The sequence below is a fragment of the Aaosphaeria arxii genome (genome assembly GCF_010015735.1).
Source record: "Aaosphaeria arxii CBS 175.79 unplaced genomic scaffold BU24scaffold_4, whole genome shotgun sequence".
Lineage (NCBI taxonomy): Eukaryota > Fungi > Ascomycota > Dothideomycetes > Pleosporales > Aaosphaeria > Aaosphaeria arxii.
The window spans coordinates 769,551-783,172 of NW_022983477.1; the positions used below are offsets into that span (position 1 = coordinate 769,551).

A 13,622-nucleotide genomic window follows, 5' to 3' on the forward strand; every position below is an offset into this window, starting at 1 on the left:
GGATCGCACCGTCTACCTATCTATCCATCCATTACATCACACCGTAAACGCAACCCCCTCCCTCTTAACCACCGCCTTGCCGCCCCCCGCGAACCCCGTCCCCTCACTCCTAATCGGCACGAGGCCCGGCTTCGGCGCCGCGTCCTTGTCCTTCCCTTTCTTCCCCTTCTTCTCCTTCTTGTCTTTGCCTTTGTCGTCGACGGAGTTAGGGTCGGTGGTGAGGTCCGCGTCGCAGACGTAGCAGTGCACGGTATCCGGGTCGGGCCCGTCGTCGTGCGCGTGGCGGTCGTGCCGGAGTTCGGGCCGGAGGAACTTGTCGACGCAGGGCTTGCAGAGGACGTGGCCGCAGGGGATGGCGAGGACGGCTTTTGTGGCGTTGGTTAGGGTTTTACGACAGCTGGGGCATGTTGGTGCTGTTGTCTTCGTTGGTGCTGTTGATGTTGAGGTTGTGGATGGGGGGTCTGAGGAGGTGGATTTGTCGTCGTAGGTGAAATTGACGGTGGTGAGGGACTTGAGGGAGAAGGAGTGCGGTTTGCCTGGGTCGGAGGCTGGACATGTGGGGGATTGTTTGGCCTTGTCGGCGGCTTTGTGGTTCGTGTCTGGCGTCTGGGACGGCACCCAGAAGCTCGGGAGAACCGCCTTCGAAGCCTTCTTCTCCTCGTCGAGCGCGAGGCGGGCGCGGGACCTCTCCTCCAAGGCGATGCGCTTCAGTTCCTCCTCGTCGAGTTCGAATTTCCTCTTCTTGCCCCTGCTCTCGCCGTCCGCGTCCTCGACCGTCCGCTCAACAACCACCTTCCCGTCCTCCCTCCCCACGATCTTCGCCCCACCGCTATTGAACTTAACCTCCAACCCCATCTGCACCCTCTCGAATTCCTCCACCGCCCTCCTCCTCGCCTCCTCGTCCTCCCTCTCCCTCTCCCCCTCTTCCTCCTCCCGCCTCCTCTCCTCCCCGCGCTTCACCCTCTTCATCTCCTTGCGCTGCGCCAGCAGGTTCTCCACCGCGCACTCCCGGCAGAACAGGTCGCCGTCCGCGCAGCACACGGGGTCGATGGCGGGGGAGAGGAGACATAGCTGGCACGAGCCGAAGGGGAGGAAGGAGTCGCGCGTCAGGCGTGTCGATTGCGAGCCCCAGGATGATTTGAGGGAGTCGCGCTCGTACGAGGTGAAGAAGGCGAGGGAAGTGTTGCGCTTGGAGTGTGACATTTTGGACGGGCGGACGACCGGGTGAGGTCGAGGCGTGAGGGAGTTGGATTTCTCTGGCAGATAGATGCGTGGTTCTGGGGGATGTTTGGAGAGGTTTATTGAATGTCTCGTCGGAGGTTGGGGGTGGATGAAGTCGTGGAGAAAGTCCTCCGTTGGGCCAGCGAGTCGAGCGGTTAAGTCAATTAAGCGTTCAGTGACAGAACGATGCGACGGGTGTATACTCGCGGCACAAACAACACACCCTACACGAAACCAAGGAAGTAAAAAGGCGTATGATCGCAAGGTCGTCCAGATCCCCTACAATTGCATGTACACATGTACAAAATACTCCAACGAAGTCGGGAAGTCGGAGCCTCGGAGAACCCCTGCACGTCCCCACCAGCGATCCAAGCTTCCTCTTCCCAAAAAAATGTGCGTGCACTGTGACGTCTAAATTATTAGCCACCCACTGGACTGACCTAACTGTGGTACCTGGCCGTTTCTTTCCCCAAGAATCGCCCGCCCGCCGATCGGGTGTTCGTCGAGTTTCTACTTCTGTACTATTTACTGACCCTACTGCTGTGCCACTGTGGTGGTCCTGCTTTATCCGTAGTCTACAACCCAGCGTCCATAATCGCTTTCTCTTTTTCTTCTCTGTCCACTACACCTCATCGGCCAATCCCACACGAACGCAACCGGACGACGAGCAGCGGGAGCAGCAGCCACTCGCCCCCAGTGCGCCATGGCGCTTCGCGTCGTCGTTCACAATGGGCGCGGTCGGCGTGCTGTGCCGCGGGTTCCTCATGGGGCTCAGCAAGACTGAGGTCCACGGGCTGGAAGGGTTTCTGGAGCTGCTGGACGAGCGGGAGGATGTGGAGGGGAGGAAGAGGGGGTTGATCACAGGTGTGTACTTCTTCCTCTTCTTTTGCGCAAGGTGTTTAGATGTCTGGGAATTGAGAGATTCATATGTGGAATGAATGTGTGTTGACGAGATTGTGTGATTGAATAGTTTCGAACCATGTTTCCGTGTACGTACGATGAAGAAGCAAAGATCCCTCCTGCAGAAATCGAGGAATGACTTCAACGAAAGCCCCTCGCCACCTACGAGAAAAAAGACGAGAGACTGATGCGATGTGCTCGGTACAGATTAGACGATCCGATCATGTGGGGTGTGCTGCCGCTGCGATACTTGTTCAACCCGGATAACATGCGATGGGGTCTCGCGAGCTACGATCTATGTTTTACCAACAAGTACGTGCTGCCATGTATCTACCTCATGAGAATGTTCCTCTGAGCGCTTACCGATCATTCACAGGGGATTGTCGACATTCTTCACATTAGGACAACTCCTACCCACGCACCGCATCATGTGGTCCGAACATGGCGGCCTCTTCCAACCCACCATCACGCAAGCAATCCGACTACTCTCCCGCGGCCCGTTCCTGCGCGACAACGAGCCCGCAGAGAAACCCAACCGATCGCTGAAAAGTCCAGATCTGTCCGATCCGTTCAGCTCGGGACACCTCACCTTCTCTACGAACGGGATCGATACGTTCCCGGCGCCTTCGGCCTACCTCAGCCGCCGCCACAGCTGGATACACATATTTCCCGAGGGGAGGATATACCAGACGGAAGAGAAGACGGTGCGGTACTTCAAATGGGGCGTCTCGAGGCTGATATTGGAGAGCGAGCCGTGCCCGGATGTGGTGCCAATTTTCATTCAAGGACCGGACGACGTGATGCACGAGACAAGACAATTTCCAAGATTCATACCGCGACCGTTCAAGAATGTCAGGGTGACGTTTGGCGAGAAGCTGAATACCGAAGAGGTGTTTGGGGATCTGCGGAGACGCTGGAAACAAATGCGGACGAGAGAAGAGCAGAAGAATGGGGAGATGGAAGTGGGCGTGCTGAATGATGAGCTGAAGTTCTCGGACGAGGCTGTCAGGCTGAGGATAGAGTGTACGAAGAGGGTGCGCGCTGCTGTGCTCGATGTCAGACGGAGGGATGGATGGCCCGATGAAGATCCCAAGGCAGGGCTCGCGGAGACATATGCGCACGAGGGCCGGCCGGGGGAGGGAAAGAAAAAGGACGGAAGCATTGTGAAGAGCTGAAAAAGAGGATTAGAAATGAGTTGTAAGAGGTATATTGTATATTGTATATTATATTGAGAGGATGAGCTCATGGCTGAACGAACAAGAACAAGAACAAGAACAGAACAGAAGAGAGCAAAATAGATGATCGTTTAGAATTCTCAACCAAAGATCGGGTTGCGAGAATAAAAAGAACAATATCGTTGCTTCGCAGGCGGTACGGACGATCGCGTTGTCAGATTAGATCAAGTAATTTGGGCCCTCATAGACAGCCCTCCTCCGAGTCCAGTCGCACCCATTATTCAACGGCCGACAGAACCACGATTGGAAAACCAGAAGTTAGGCAACGGGCTTCGTCTGCGTCGTAGGCAGCAACGGATTCGGAGAAAGGCGGCGCGCGCAAACACACGTGTATGTTGTCCATATGCAGTGTAGTGCAGTACACATTACAGGACATATGGAAAGCAACCGCACGGTATATGCGCGCGCGCATTATCCAAAATAAGGTCTCTGGCTGTGCTCTTAACATCACCCAACGCTCGTTCGCTGCGACCGAACCGCAAGTACCACGAAGCCTGGTCTCTTTTCCCCCTTCCCCGTCGTCGGGGTCGTGATCGTTGAAGTCATGCGGCACCACCCGACATTGGCCGCCAGTGCGAGTGTGTGTGCATACAATGCACTCTGGGGTAGTCGAGTAGACCGGCGACGACAGCGATGACGACAGTTACGACGAGGAGTGGGGAAGCGATAGAGGAAGTGGAAGGGTTGGCGGCAACGCGATTATAAGGGGAAAAGAAAGAGAGAAGAAGAAGAAGAAGACAGGCGTTGATGGCTTGTAGATGGACTCGAGGGGGATGAAGAGTCTTGGCGAGATGGGTGAACCGTAAGGAGGCTAACTCATCTGGACTACTGGACTAGACTATAACAGGGCATTAGTGCAAGTGGAACATCGTCATCGCCTGCCTGGTTGCGTAGGGAATTATCATGAGTGCGGTGCGAGTGTAGGTGTAGTCAGTAAAGCGGTAGACCAGGAGAGCAGTAGTATTGATTGGGAGAAAAGGTCAGGGTAAGGGTGTTGGAGGCATCCACAATACAAAGAGGTGGAAGTTTTGATAGTGGAGTGGATGAGAACAAGAAGAAATTGTATTGTAGGGCAAATGCGGCGTCGGGGATGAACCAGGGGGGGGGGGGGGAAGGGGAGGGGAGGGGAGAGTGAGGGAGTGATGATAAAAAGCCCCGGCCAGTCGCTCCTTCCACCCTCCGACAGCTCCTGCCACTCCCACAGCTGTTGCTGCCCCGCTACCAAACAGTCAGTCACTCATGGACCCATAGGGCTACAATACTCTATACTCTATAGCTATATCATCATATACACTAGTTATATCATATACTATATTGTTCATATATTATTACACCGCCCGTCCTCATTATTACTTCTACTAGTTACTATTACTTTTCACTGCTGTTCTATACACCACTCTCCCACTATCGAGTACTATTATATCTACAGTTGCACCTCCAACTACCTTTCTATCCACCCAGCACTAGGTTCCTAAGTACTCTCACACTTGAACACAAACAACACTTGCGAGCACAATCACAACAACGACAAACACAAACACAACTCGTAACACACACGTCACTCTGCAACAGTTCAGATTTCGGCGCAGGCAGATTCCCGTCCCCATTTACTACTCCGTACATCTTTTGCTACTTCCGGAATTCACATCCTCTGTCTGCCCTACTATCATCCATCTCCCATCACTACTGTCACTGCCAATACCAACTTACCATACTACCAACCACTACTACCACTGCTACCACTTCCGCTACGGCACACTACGACAAAGACTAACGGAGTTCGTCCTCGTACATGCCAGGCATACATATAACCTGCAACCTGCTCCGGTAGTCTGCATAAGCCTTGCCTTAACCCTCATTCTACTCCTCTTTTTTGACATCTTTTCCATCTCTACACAGACACTTGTCACTTCCACCAACCAACCAACCAACCAACCAGCCAACACAAACACCAACCAAACAACCAACAACCAACCCTCTCTAATTCCTTCACATACACACACTCTCACTCACACACGAGGAACAAAGGTACGTTTCATCCGTACTGTACCTTTTTCTTTTCTTTCGACTCCATCTCGTCATCCTCCATCCACGCCTACAAATACTCCGTACGCTCGAGTCAATCCACCCTTCGCTAAGGCTCAAGCTTTTTTTTCTGGGTGACGCCTCCACATCCTGTGTGTCCACTCTACAGTCTACTGCTCGTCATCGCTTATTCACCCAATTATCCTCCTCCGTCTCCTTCTCCCAAGGGAATCCATCTCTACAAGTTCTTGTACTAAAGCTCCAGTCCCTGCAAAGAAAGAAACACGAGCAGCTGCTGCTGCTGCTGCTACTAGCATCCTTCCCTACCCGTAAGGCCGCAGATACATTATTATTGTGTACCGACTGCTCCGTTCGGGTTCGGCGTACTGTTCCTGTACTGTATCGTACCATACTGCCCGCACAAGCACAAACACTGCACGGGTACTGGCACTGGCACTGGCACTGGCACTGGCACTGGCACCGGCACTGGCACACAGATACAAGCGCATTCCCAACCCCATCCCACTGTTCCCGTTCCAGATCAGGTCTTCGTACTGTACTGTACGGAGTACTACTACTTTTGGAACGTATTGTACCTGGTAGTCATTGCTGCACTGACTGTACCGAACACAACCCCGTCACTCACCGCCAGAGCCAATAATGGAGGATCCTGACGCAAATAATTGGGCTCCTCAAAGTCCCGACCTATCATCTTACCATTCCTCCACTACAGCTACTGACACGGCTCCCGTTCATCCCCAGCACCAAGGGTATAGAGGTTCCGTTTCTCATATCTCGCCTTACTCTCCCTCCCTCCCAAATCTAAATTCGTCCAGCCCCACGTTGCACTCAAACTCAATTCCTACCTTCCACCCTGCTGCACCGCTGGGCCCGGCTCCAATTCCCTACAATCCTTCTTCTACCTCCACCTACGCCTCCGCCACTACATACATGCCTCGCCAAATCAAACAGGAAGAGGGCGTGCAAATGCAGGACCCAGACTACATACCCGACCTATCTACTACACAAAGGTCCACTCGAGGAAAGAAACCAAAGCTCGAAGACGAGGGAATCGGCGCCGCAGACTCCTCCAGTCTTCTTCCAAACATGGACAACATCGTCATAAAAAATCACTTCCCCGTCGCCCGGATAAAGCGCATTATGCAGGCCGATGATGATGTCGGCAAAGTGGCACAGGTTACCCCAGTCGTTGTTTGTGAGTACATTTCATATTTTTCTTTCACACCTGTCCCTTCTGCCTAACATTCCAACACGCTCTGCAGTAGCTAACTTGACATTCCTATAGCCAAAGCATTGGAGCTTTTCATGATCTCCCTCGTCACAAAGGCTGCCGCCGAAGCCAAAGCGAAGAATTCGAAACGCGTCGGCACCGCGCATCTCAAGCAGGCCATCACCAAAGACGAGCAATTCGATTTCCTCTCCGAAATCGTTTCCAAGGTTGCAGATGCCCCCGCCGCAGCAGACAAAAACGACCCCGACGCAATGGAGGTAGACGGAAAAAAGCGAAAGTCGACGGGCCGGAAGAAGAAGACAAAGGCAGAGGAAGATGACTTTTGAGATTGGACGGATGGATTTGAGCAAGCACAAAGAAAAGGAACCTGCGCGCCTGAGAAGTACACGAAATGACGACGGAAGAAACGATTGATTGAATGCCGGATGTTGGCTGTTTGCGATCGGAAGGCAATACCGTCCTGCTGTTGATGGGAATCTAGATGGCCTTTCGGCGGGTCCTTCAAAAGCTTCCTGGCGCGCCCCAGAAGCTTCGGAATCATGTCGAGCAGCTTCCTACCTCCCACAAGTGTCCACTGCCTTCATTGGCCAGTCACGACTCGCATTAAGGGAACGATGGTAGCCTGGGCATGGCGTCGACCAGGTGCGCGTTGTACATTCACCTCGTACTTGACTGCATCTTTCTAAAACGCGCCCAGGACACGATTTGTACGTCATATGTCTGTTAAGGGGATTCTGGTTGGGGAGCATTACAATGATACCAAATGAGCAAACGACTTCCAACTCCAGAGAAATTATCGCCGTGATGTATTAGGTACTTTTTTTTACGGCAGGCAATGTTCTCATGGCAGTGTATCAGCCACGCAGCCATTAACTTAATGTGAACAAAGCCTAGGTCCATCGTTGTACAGCTTCCGCATCGATTACTTTTCGCCTTGAATTCACCGCGGCTCCTCATCAACGACAACGCGCTATCATTCTTCCTCGCGTCATGGACTAACAGGGCCGATGGATAAATTCATAGCGTCAGTATCCCGGCCCTGGAAGTTTGCGAACCGCCAACCAGGACTTGATGCGGCCCAATTTAACCGTTCATCTCGAACATCCTTACCTGCAGCGGCAGCATCTCAGGAACCATCTACGGAATCGTTAAGTCGTCCTCCTTGACGTTGCCTCATTTAGACTTCGTGTCGAACCTTAGCTCCAGTTACTCCATGTCTCCGCAATCTGGGCGGCTTCTCCAGATGGGTATTAAATATGGCAGTCCCCGCGGAACCTCCATGGGACTCTGGCGCTCTTTGATCTCGAATTTCGACCTAATCTGTCCGAGTCAAGATGTTCCGATTGTTGTTCTTGTTCCTTGGCATATTGGTTGTGGTGAGAGGAGATGCCAACAAAGCGACGACACACACCAAGCGAGCCATTCGACCAAACCCTCGCAACGGACGATGGATCGATACGTGGGCCTCCATGCCTCAATTGACTGAGCCAGCAAACTTGCCGCCTCCACCTTTCGTATGTTCTTTTCGGGCATCTTCAGAGTATACCTATTGACCATCCATGTAGAACCAGACTGGTGCTGTATTTGTCAATTCCACCATTCGACAGACGTTGAAGGTATCCGTGGGTGCATCCCAGATCCGTCTCAAGATATCAAATGCTTTCGGTGTTACCAACTTGCCGATTACGGCAGTCACGGTTTCGCTTCCAGCAAACAATACTGCCGGTATCCACCAAATCCAGCCCAACACCGTGCAAAAGGTCACCTTTTCAGGGAATAGTTCCATCTCGATTCCTAACGGTGCGCTTGCCGTCTCCGACCCTTTGGATTTCAAAGTCAATCCTCAGAGCGTAGTGACTGTGACTATTTATCTGAAAGATGGTCAGACTACGAACAGCATCACAAGTCATCCAGGCAGCAGGACAACAAGCTGGTGGCAGTTTGGGAATGCTGTTGATGCTGCATCGTTGACCATCTCTGACCGAGCGAAACAGAGCGCGGCACATTGGTACTTCCTCTCAAGCATTGAAGCATGGGTTCCGCAACACTATGGCAGTCTTGCTATCGTAGGAGACAGCATCACAGACGGGAGAGGATCTGAAACGGATAAGAACAACCGTTGGCCAGACCTTCTCCTCGCCCGTCTTCAGAAGGGTCCCTCTACGCGACATATCGGAATCGCCAACCAGGCTGCGGGAGGGAACAGGATTCTAGCTGACGGTCTTGGTCCTAATGCACTTGGAAGAATTGATCGTGACGTCCTTGCCCACCCGGGTGTTAGATATGCCATGATTTTCGAAGGTGTCAACGACATTGGTACGGCCGCTACCACATCGACAGCACAAGATGCAGTCTATGATAGTCTCACGCAAGCGTATCGACAGATGGTGACCCGTATCCACGCTTTTGGTATCCCCGTATTCGGAGCTACCATCACGCCCTTCAGCGCGCCTGCGAACTTCACGGGTCAGCCATACAGCCATCCCGAGAGGGAGAGGACGAGGACGCGGATTAATAATTGGATACGAAGCAGTGGCGTATTCGATGCAGTGGCTGATTTTGACAAAATTCTGAGAGATCCGAACATTCCGACGCAGCTCAAGTCGGAATTCGATAGTGGCGATTATCTCCACCCGAGTGTAAAGGGATATCAGAGGTTGGCCGACTTGTTCCCTGTGGACGTCTTCGCCGCATGGGAACAGGGTGCCGATGAATTCTTTTAGATAACTAGCAGGCAGCGTACAAGCAAGAAAATATCTTATGAATCTTATTCCCGATCCGAAAATATAAATGTCAAAGGGAGAACTATTCCGAAGGTTGATAAACTCCCATTTGACAATGATCTTCGTCAAGCGGTCAGGCACAGTAGACGAGCTTATCCAGTCCTTTTCCTTTTCCTAAAGTGGGCTTTCCCCGGCACCTTCGGAAATGCTCCTCGTTGGGAGAGTGACTCGTCTTATTTCCCCCCCGAAATCCGGTCCGGTCTTGGATGCAGAATTTAAGCACCGCGAGTCTATCACCCACTAACGCATGACAAGATGGAACCATCCAATGCTTCGAGTCGACATCTGTAGCCCACTAACCAGAAGCAATCCTAGTGCCCATCACGGTCGATCCTAACCGTTGTTATTTACGTCACAGGGTCTAACAGACATTACGCAAATCGTTCTCTTAGTAACGTTATCTTATTTTCCCATCCAACCTCCTAGCAACCTCCACCGTATTAGAGTGGATGGTAACCTGCATTATGCAGCTCGCATGCGTACACGTTTTGGCTACTGTAGGTGCTCTAAAGTTTGTAAGCTGAATTCCTGGGCTTTCCCAATTCAGATGGATAAACGTTCAATTGTCGGAATATAAGTATTCACGGATACCGCTGTCATCATGGTCAACATAGAGCAACACAATCCCTCGGCGGATGCGACACCAGCAATAATGGAAAACGAAAATCCCCCCACCAATGCTGCAACATCTACGACCCAAGCACCGCCAGAACACCATGAGCCTCATACAATGGATCCCGAACTCGCAGCGACACGAAGCAATGCCTCGACGTCAAGCTCCAGTTCATCAAGCTTCCATGAGCCTGCCGATGAAGAGAAGGACCTAGACGGGCACCGCCCATCCTACCATGAAATGCGACAGACATACTCGCGGTCGTCGCGATCCATCAGTCTCCATCAAAGCCAGTACGAAGGCATATCGACAGGTATAGCCCGACCGTTGACCCGCACACTGTCCCGTCGAGAGACGGTACTCTCGAGGATAAGATCTCGGCCCAGCGTTGCGCCCTTCTCCCACCCCCTCGCAAACGAAAAGACAGCCAACGATGTGATCGTCGACTTCGAGGGCCCAGACGACCCGTACCGACCCATCAACTGGCCGATGAGGAAGAAAGTCATAACGACCATGCTGTACGGACTGTGCACCATGTCGGCAACCTGGGCCAGTTCTTCCTACTCAGCGGGCACGAGGCAAGTCGCCCATCATTTCCACGTCGGAGAGCAGGTCGCGGTCCTGGGCACCACGCTGTTCCTGTTCGGTTTTGGCGTAGGACCTTTGCTATGGGCGCCATTGTCCGAAGTGTATGGTAGGAGGGTCGCCGTCATGGTGCCCTTGTTCGTGGCAGTGTGCTTCTCGTTCGCGAGCGCCGTGGCGAAGGACATCCAGACGTTGATGATCACGAGATTCTTTGGTGCTTTCTTTGCCAGTGCTCCTGTGACGAATACCGGCGGCGTTCTGGGAGACATGTTCGCTCCGGATTTGAGGGGTATCGCTCTTGCGGGTTATGCGATGGCTGTCGTCGGTGGACCAGCGATAGGTATGTGACTCCTGAACTTTATCACCCCAAATCGACGAAAGGAAAACAACAGTGAAAGATATACAGCTAACACTTATCCCCCCAAAAGGCCCCATCGTCTCCGCAGCATTCGTAGCCCAACCCTCCCTCGGCTGGCGATGGACAGAATACTTCACCGGCATTCTGCAAGCCGCCGTCCTCCTCATCGCCGTGCTCTTCATCGACGAGACCTACCCGCCCAAACTCCTCGTCTACAAAGCCCGACGCCTCCGCCACGAAACCGGCAACTGGGCGCTCCACGCCAAATTCGAAGAATGGGACGTCTCGGTCCCAGAGCTCGCCCGCAAATTCCTCGTCCGCCCCATCCAACTCCTCCTCACCCCCATCTGCTTCCTCGTCGCGCTCTACGCCTCCTTCTGCTACGGCATCCTGTACATGCAGCTGGGCGGAGTCCCCATAATCTTCGCCCAGATTCGCGGGTGGCACCCGTTCGTCGCAACCCTCCCCTTCCTCAGCGTCTTCATCGGCGCATCCATCGGCGCCGCCCTAAACGTCTACAACCAACACCTCTACAACGCGCACTACCACGCCGCCGGCGACCGCGCCGTCCCCGAGAAACGCCTGCCCCCCATGATGCTCGGCTCCGTCCTCTTCTCCGCGGGACAATTCCTCATGGGCTGGACCGCCGCGCCCAACTACCACTGGATCCTACCCTGCATCGGCCTCGTGCTGCTCGGGACCGGCTTCTTCACCATCTTCCAGGCCGCCCTCAACTACCTCGTCGACACGTTCACGCTGTACGCGGCGTCCGCCGTCGCCGCGAATACGTTCCTGAGGAGTTGCTTCGCAGGCGCGTTTCCGCTGGTCGTGGCGCCGCTGTATGGGAATCTGGGGACCGGCGTGGCGTGTAGTATCACGGGCGGGTTCGCGGCGCTGTTGATTCCGGTGCCGTTTGTGTTTTATGCTTTTGGCAGGAGGATTAGGGCGGGGAGTAAGTGGAGTAGGGATAGTGTGTTTTGATTTGCTTCGTTTTTGTTTTTGAATGATGGGGGGAAGGGAAAGGGGGGATATACCCGTGGTGATTGTTTCTTCACTTTTTTCCTTTGCTATTGTTAGAGAGCGTCTCAGTTGGCCAAGATGCATATAAAAATTTCATATCGTCGAACTTCCGTGATTCGATTCTTGTCCGTTCTTGGAAGCTAAAACAAGGTTGCACCTGACCTCCCAAGGACTTTGCGTCGATGAAATATCAAACCATATTCAGCCCTATCCGGATACTTATGATTAATGCATTACCAATTTCGGCTAGAACGTACACCCGAACCATTAGCATTATTAGCAGTTATGACATTGATGCTGCAATCTAATTGATATTCTGCAAGTAAGTTATGTTCTATTCTCCTGCGATTGCAGTTAAAGGCAAATTGTGTGTCGTAAATGCGGGGTAGCCTGTGGCTGATGTGAATTGTACATACGAGGTCCAGCTGTGACCTTCGTCTTTCTACTATCGTCAACTCCAACTACGATAGCATCATACTCGACAGTCTCGATATACATGGGCTGATCCAAACATAAATCAACAACAAGTTGCAAGGTGATCAATAGCCCACTAATAGTCCACTGAATATCCATCCTGCCAACATCGCATCTGGTGCCTGCCGAGCTCGACCGTCCAAACATGCCAAAATGCCCCAAGACGATCGCAGCATCCAAGCAAGACACCCCAGAGTCCACACCTTCCTCTACCAACTCGCCCTCGCCATCATAACCTTCTACAGCGCCATCGCAATCTCACATTACGGCCCCACGACCCCCGCATCAGCAGCCGCACCCAGAGCGACTACCCCATCCAGCCCACCAAATCCGCCAACACCGTATGTCTGCAAGACCGACGATGTCGACGCAATACTAACCGTACGAACTCTCCCCCCTCAATCATCAAAGAGAACTCCTACTAAACAGTCCCCCCCGGGCAAACACAGGCAATAACACCCCCCATGCTCCTCTGCCCCAGCACCACCCTCTTCCTCCTCTCCCTCTTAACCTTCATCCTCGGCATCCTCAAGTTCAACGCCCTGCACACGCAGGACATCGACCTCGTCGACGGTTACGCGTACTTCGTCTTCGTGGGCGTCATCTCCCTCGACTGGGACGATGTCTGGGTGAGCATCCGGGCCACGATGCCGATGGTGATCTGGAGCGCTACGGTGGTTATCCCGGTTGCGCATTGGGTGCTGAGGACGGTGGTGCCGGGCCCGTATGGGAGGTATAGGGAGGCGGTGAGGGTGAGGAGGGAGGCGGTGGGGAAGGCGTTGCGTTGGGGTGGTGTTGAGTCTGGGGGAGAAACTGTGGGGGGAGGATGGATGAGGAGACGCCGTTGAGGAGAGAGGAAGGGGGGACGAGATTGGATGCTTGATGGGTTTGTTGGAAGATGGGTTTGGGCGCTTCTATGCGTTAGATATAAAGGGGTAGTAGTACTCTTTTTCCTTTGCCTGAACGTAATGTAGAGTATCTTAAGATAGTGTATCAGGTTTTCCGTTAGAGATGTAGCAATACTTAGCTACTCTGAGGTATGAGTATAATCGAAAGTGGAAGTACCCCTATCTTGTCTTGCTACGTCGTGAGTCTCGCGACCTTAGGTATCTCACTGGGGGAAGTTAACGGTCGTCATCCTAGGAAGTGAAAAAAA

At 53.0% G+C, this 13,622-nt stretch overlaps 6 protein-coding genes across 6 annotated transcripts; 5 read left to right on the forward strand and 1 right to left on the reverse strand.

Annotated features, from left to right (window-relative positions):
* Window positions 1–36: 36 nt before the first annotated feature.
* BU24DRAFT_450183 (uncharacterized protein) lies at window positions 37–1,503 on the reverse strand (the record flags this gene model as incomplete). Its single annotated transcript, XM_033531005.1, has 1 exon — window positions 37–1,503. The coding sequence occupies exon 1, from the start codon at window positions 1,201–1,203 to the stop codon at window positions 37–39; it is 1,167 nt and encodes a 388-aa protein (XP_033383815.1). The 5' UTR covers window positions 1,204–1,503.
* A 983-nt stretch (window positions 1,504–2,486) lies between these two features.
* On the forward strand, window positions 2,487–3,516 carry BU24DRAFT_421784 (uncharacterized protein). Its single transcript, XM_033527806.1, has one exon. The coding sequence runs from the start codon at window positions 2,550–2,552 to the stop codon at window positions 3,294–3,296; it is 747 nt and encodes a 248-aa protein (XP_033383816.1). The 5' UTR covers window positions 2,487–2,549; the 3' UTR covers window positions 3,297–3,516.
* A 2,401-nt stretch (window positions 3,517–5,917) lies between these two features.
* On the forward strand, window positions 5,918–7,158 carry BU24DRAFT_179308 (histone-fold-containing protein). Its single transcript, XM_033521594.1, has 2 exons — window positions 5,918–6,597; window positions 6,688–7,158. Exons 1-2 carry the CDS (start codon window positions 6,042–6,044, stop codon window positions 6,957–6,959), a joined length of 828 nt encoding a protein of 275 aa, XP_033383817.1. The 5' UTR covers window positions 5,918–6,041; the 3' UTR covers window positions 6,960–7,158.
* Window positions 7,159–7,967: 809 nt separating this feature from the next.
* BU24DRAFT_461723 (SGNH hydrolase) lies at window positions 7,968–9,356 on the forward strand (the record flags this gene model as incomplete). The annotated part of the gene is made up of 2 exons (XM_033531921.1): window positions 7,968–8,147; window positions 8,199–9,356. The coding sequence occupies 2 exons, from the start codon at window positions 7,968–7,970 to the stop codon at window positions 9,354–9,356; spliced, it is 1,338 nt and encodes a 445-aa protein (XP_033383818.1).
* A 790-nt stretch (window positions 9,357–10,146) lies between these two features.
* Window positions 10,147–11,953, forward strand: BU24DRAFT_346483 (MSF membrane transporter; the record flags this gene model as incomplete). Its single annotated transcript, XM_033523487.1, has 2 exons — window positions 10,147–10,954; window positions 11,043–11,953. 2 exons carry the CDS (start codon window positions 10,147–10,149, stop codon window positions 11,951–11,953), a joined length of 1,719 nt encoding a protein of 572 aa, XP_033383819.1.
* Window positions 11,954–12,458: 505 nt separating this feature from the next.
* Window positions 12,459–13,314, forward strand: BU24DRAFT_491721 (uncharacterized protein; the record flags this gene model as incomplete). The annotated part of the gene is made up of 2 exons (XM_033533832.1): window positions 12,459–12,847; window positions 12,916–13,314. Exons 1-2 carry the CDS (start codon window positions 12,620–12,622, stop codon window positions 13,312–13,314), a joined length of 627 nt encoding a protein of 208 aa, XP_033383820.1. The 5' UTR covers window positions 12,459–12,619.
* Window positions 13,315–13,622: the final 308 nt, after the last annotated feature.

What these genes read in the sequence shown, in the direction of transcription:
- BU24DRAFT_179308 (XM_033521594.1), top strand. Translation starts at nt 6,042, where the DNA reads ATGGAGGATCCTGACGCAAATAATTGGGCTCCTCAAAGTCCCGACCTA. An exon ending in GGTTACCCCAGTCGTTGTTT is followed by an intron (nt 6,598 to 6,687) that starts GTGAGTACATTT and finishes ACATTCCTATAG; the next exon opens with CCAAAGCATTGGAGCTTTTC.
- BU24DRAFT_421784 (XM_033527806.1), top strand. Translation starts at nt 2,550, where the DNA reads ATGTGGTCCGAACATGGCGGCCTCTTCCAACCCACCATCACGCAAGCA.